Source organism: Camellia sinensis, chromosome 2 (assembly GCF_055761805.1).
Source record: "Camellia sinensis isolate YWXY chromosome 2, ASM5576180v1, whole genome shotgun sequence".
NCBI classification, from domain to species: domain Eukaryota; kingdom Viridiplantae; phylum Streptophyta; class Magnoliopsida; order Ericales; family Theaceae; genus Camellia; species Camellia sinensis.
Window position 1 is genome coordinate 49413035 of NC_138962.1, and position 3197 is coordinate 49416231.

Sequence of the window (3197 nt, forward strand, 5' to 3'; positions counted from 1 at the left end):
TATTAACTGAACACCCCTTGAAGTCCCTGCTACAACAAAGAGATCTGATAAGTAGGGTAGCCAAATGGGCAATAGTATTGGCCCAATACGACTTGGAATTTAGGCCCAAAACAGTAATCAAAGGCCGGGTCCTGGCTGACTTCGTGGCTGAGTTCACACCTGGTGCTATCCCACATCAGGCTCCAGTGAGCCACAGCTTAGGATGTCCAGGGGAACAAGAAGAGACCCAACTGGGAATCAAAAACCCCACAGCAAATCAAAAGAAAAAAAAAAAAAAAAAAAAACTCAAGCCCTGCGACATTTATATCGGCTACTCCTTCCGCCTATTTGTTTATGGGAGTTCAAACCTTCAAGGAACGGGGGCAGGAGTAATGCTAGTATCGCCAGTTGGGCGGATGTTAGAACAATCTATTCGATTAGGGTTTAAGACCTCAAACAATGAAGCAGAATATGAAGCACTGATAGTAGGATTGAAGTTGGCAGCAACAAGGGAAGCCGGCGAGGTGGTAGTGTTCTATGACTCCTAGCTTATTGTGAACCAAGCAACAAGCGAGTATGCAACCCGAGATAAAAGAATGATAGCCTATGTAAAAGAGGTTGTTAGAGTGTTAGCCTTGTTTCAAGATTGCCGACTACAACAAGTTAGCCGAGATGACAACAACCATGCTGATGGCTTGGCTAACCTAGCTAGTGCAATAAAATCAGGGGAGGCAAGGAAAATAATGATTGATTATTTGTCAGGCCCAAATGTGGAACTAATCATAGAGTATGAAGCAATGTATGTGGAGATGGGTCCAAGTTGGATGGATGCAATAGTAATGTTCCATAGAGATAGGAAGCTACCAGATGATCGTATAGAAGCACACAAGACCAGACTGAAGTCAGCTAGGTTTAGCCTGACAGCAAACGGACATCTCTACAGAAGGTCTTTTACTGGTCTCCTTTTGAGATGTGTGCATCCCTCCCAAGTTAAAGACTTCTTGTATGAAATACATGAAGGAGTATATGGAAGCCATGCTGGGGGCAAATCACTTGCCTATAGGGCCATTACTCAGGGGTACTGGTGGCCCCACATGCAGAAGGATGCTAAAACCTATGTCAGAAAGTGCAAGAAGTGTCAAAGGTTCACACCTTTGATACATCAACCAACAGTAGACTTGAACCCAGTGTCCAGTCCTTGGCCATTTGCCCAGTGGGGCATGGATCTTGTTGGATAACTACCTCAAACAACTGGACAAAGGAGGTTCCTGCTGGTAGCAACTGACTATTTCACAAAGTGGGTAGAAGCTGAACCCCTTGCAAAGATTCGGGATATTGATGTGAAGAACTTCATATGGAATAACATCATCACCAAGTTTGGGATCCCAAAGGCAATAATAGCAGATAATGGTACACAATTTGACAGTAAGCTAATCAAAAGCTTATGTGCAAAGTACAAAATCAAGAACTATTACTCTACTCGAAGTTTTCCTTAGAGTAATGGTCAGGCAGAAGCATCTAATAAAACTATCTTAGAACCCAGAGAGTAGAGAATGAAACTAACGAGGCATTCGTGGCCTGAGATTTGGACCTACTAGAAAAAAGAAAGGAGAGAACAGCAATTCGACTGAGGGCATACCAATAGGAGCTTGCTAGGGCTTATAATAAGAAGGTCAACCCAAAAGAGTTTCAAGTTAGAGACCTCGTCCTGAGAAAGGTCATCGATAACAAGAAGGATCCCAAAAAAGGAAAACTTGGCCCAAATTGGAAGGGGCCATATAGAATTTTCTCGATCGTCGGCAATAGGGCATCTCGGCTTAAGGATAGTGATGGCAAAGAGTTGCCAAGACCCTAGAACACTTGTAACCCAGTTTTTCTATCATTAGATTTTTGTTTTTCAAAGTTTATATCATAATTTTATTAGCTGAGGTAGTAATAAAATTTTAGCCTGATTTTTTAAGAATTTGAAATTTGTGTGGTTGAACTGACTAGTCCTATGGCGATATTTCTGATTGAAGCATGACGAATAGCTTAGACGTATTATATAGCAGAGTTGAATTGTACTTGCATATAATAGAGTTGAACTAAGTTGGCGATGTTTTTGATTGAAACATGACAAATAACTTAGACTTATTATATGGCAGAGTTAAATTGTACTTGCATATAATAGAGTTAAACTAAGTTTGTGAGATTTTTTATTGAAACATGACGAATAACTTAGACTTATTATATAGAATAGTTGAATTGTACTTTCATATAATAAAGTTGAATTAAGTTGGCGATATTTCTGATTGAAACATGACGAATAACTTAAACTTATTATATGGCAGAGTTAAATTATACTTGCATATAATAGAGTTGAACTAAGTTGATTAAAGCTAGACTTGTCATGTCGGCAGAATTGAACTTAGAATGGAACTAAGTGCATTTTAGTTAGATTAATAAAGAAACCAAGGTTGAGAACCTCGGCTAGTCTTTGTTTGAATTTGACTTCGGCGAAAGCTATTCATGCTTAATGTGAACATAAGTAAACTTAGGTTTACATTAGGAGGCAGAGAGCTGAAGAATGATGAATAAGCTCAAAGATTTGAAGTGCTTGGGACTTGTTGAAATTTTATAGACAAAATTTACAAGTCAGAATGGGCTTAACACTTGTTGAAATTTTAAAAAAATTGACAAGTTAAAATTAGCCGAGGTAATATCAAAAGAAGTATCCGAGATACATATTGGCTGAGATGGCCAACCAGGTTACCAAGCTTGGAAACGGTGAAGTCTTGAAAAAAGATAGCATATGAAAGTAAAAGAGCAATACTAAATAACACTTGTAAAAATATTTTGATATTTTTAAGTGTTAGCCGAGGAAAACATTCAAGATTTATATCCGAGGTATCACGTCCCGAAGGTATTATACAATTAAGGTATACTTTGATGAACTGCAAAAATATTCTAAGTATGGAAGCATGAAAGGCATGAAAGAAAGCAGTAAAACATATAAGCATACAACACTTGAAGGAAGAAATCAGACTTGCATTCAAAAGATAAACTTGTCCATGGGCAAAAAGGCACTTCAGCCTACTAAAAGATTACTTGTTCGAAGTACAAAAAGAAACGTCGGCCAAATTAGAGTTAAAACATTGTCCAAAAGGTTACAAAAACTACAAAGGAAAAAAGTACAAGGTACAAAAACAGAGAAAAGATTCTAAACAAGCTATTCTGCA

General features: G+C 38.3%; 1 protein-coding gene across 1 annotated transcript; it reads left to right on the top strand.

The window, feature by feature from the left end:
• The first annotated feature begins 575 nt into the window (after positions 1-575).
• Positions 576-1217, top strand: LOC145813589 (uncharacterized). Its single transcript, XM_082909215.1, has 2 exons — positions 576-925; positions 1043-1217. Exons 1-2 carry the CDS (start codon positions 576-578, stop codon positions 1215-1217), a joined length of 525 nt encoding a protein of 174 aa, XP_082765341.1.
• Positions 1218-3197: the final 1980 nt, after the last annotated feature.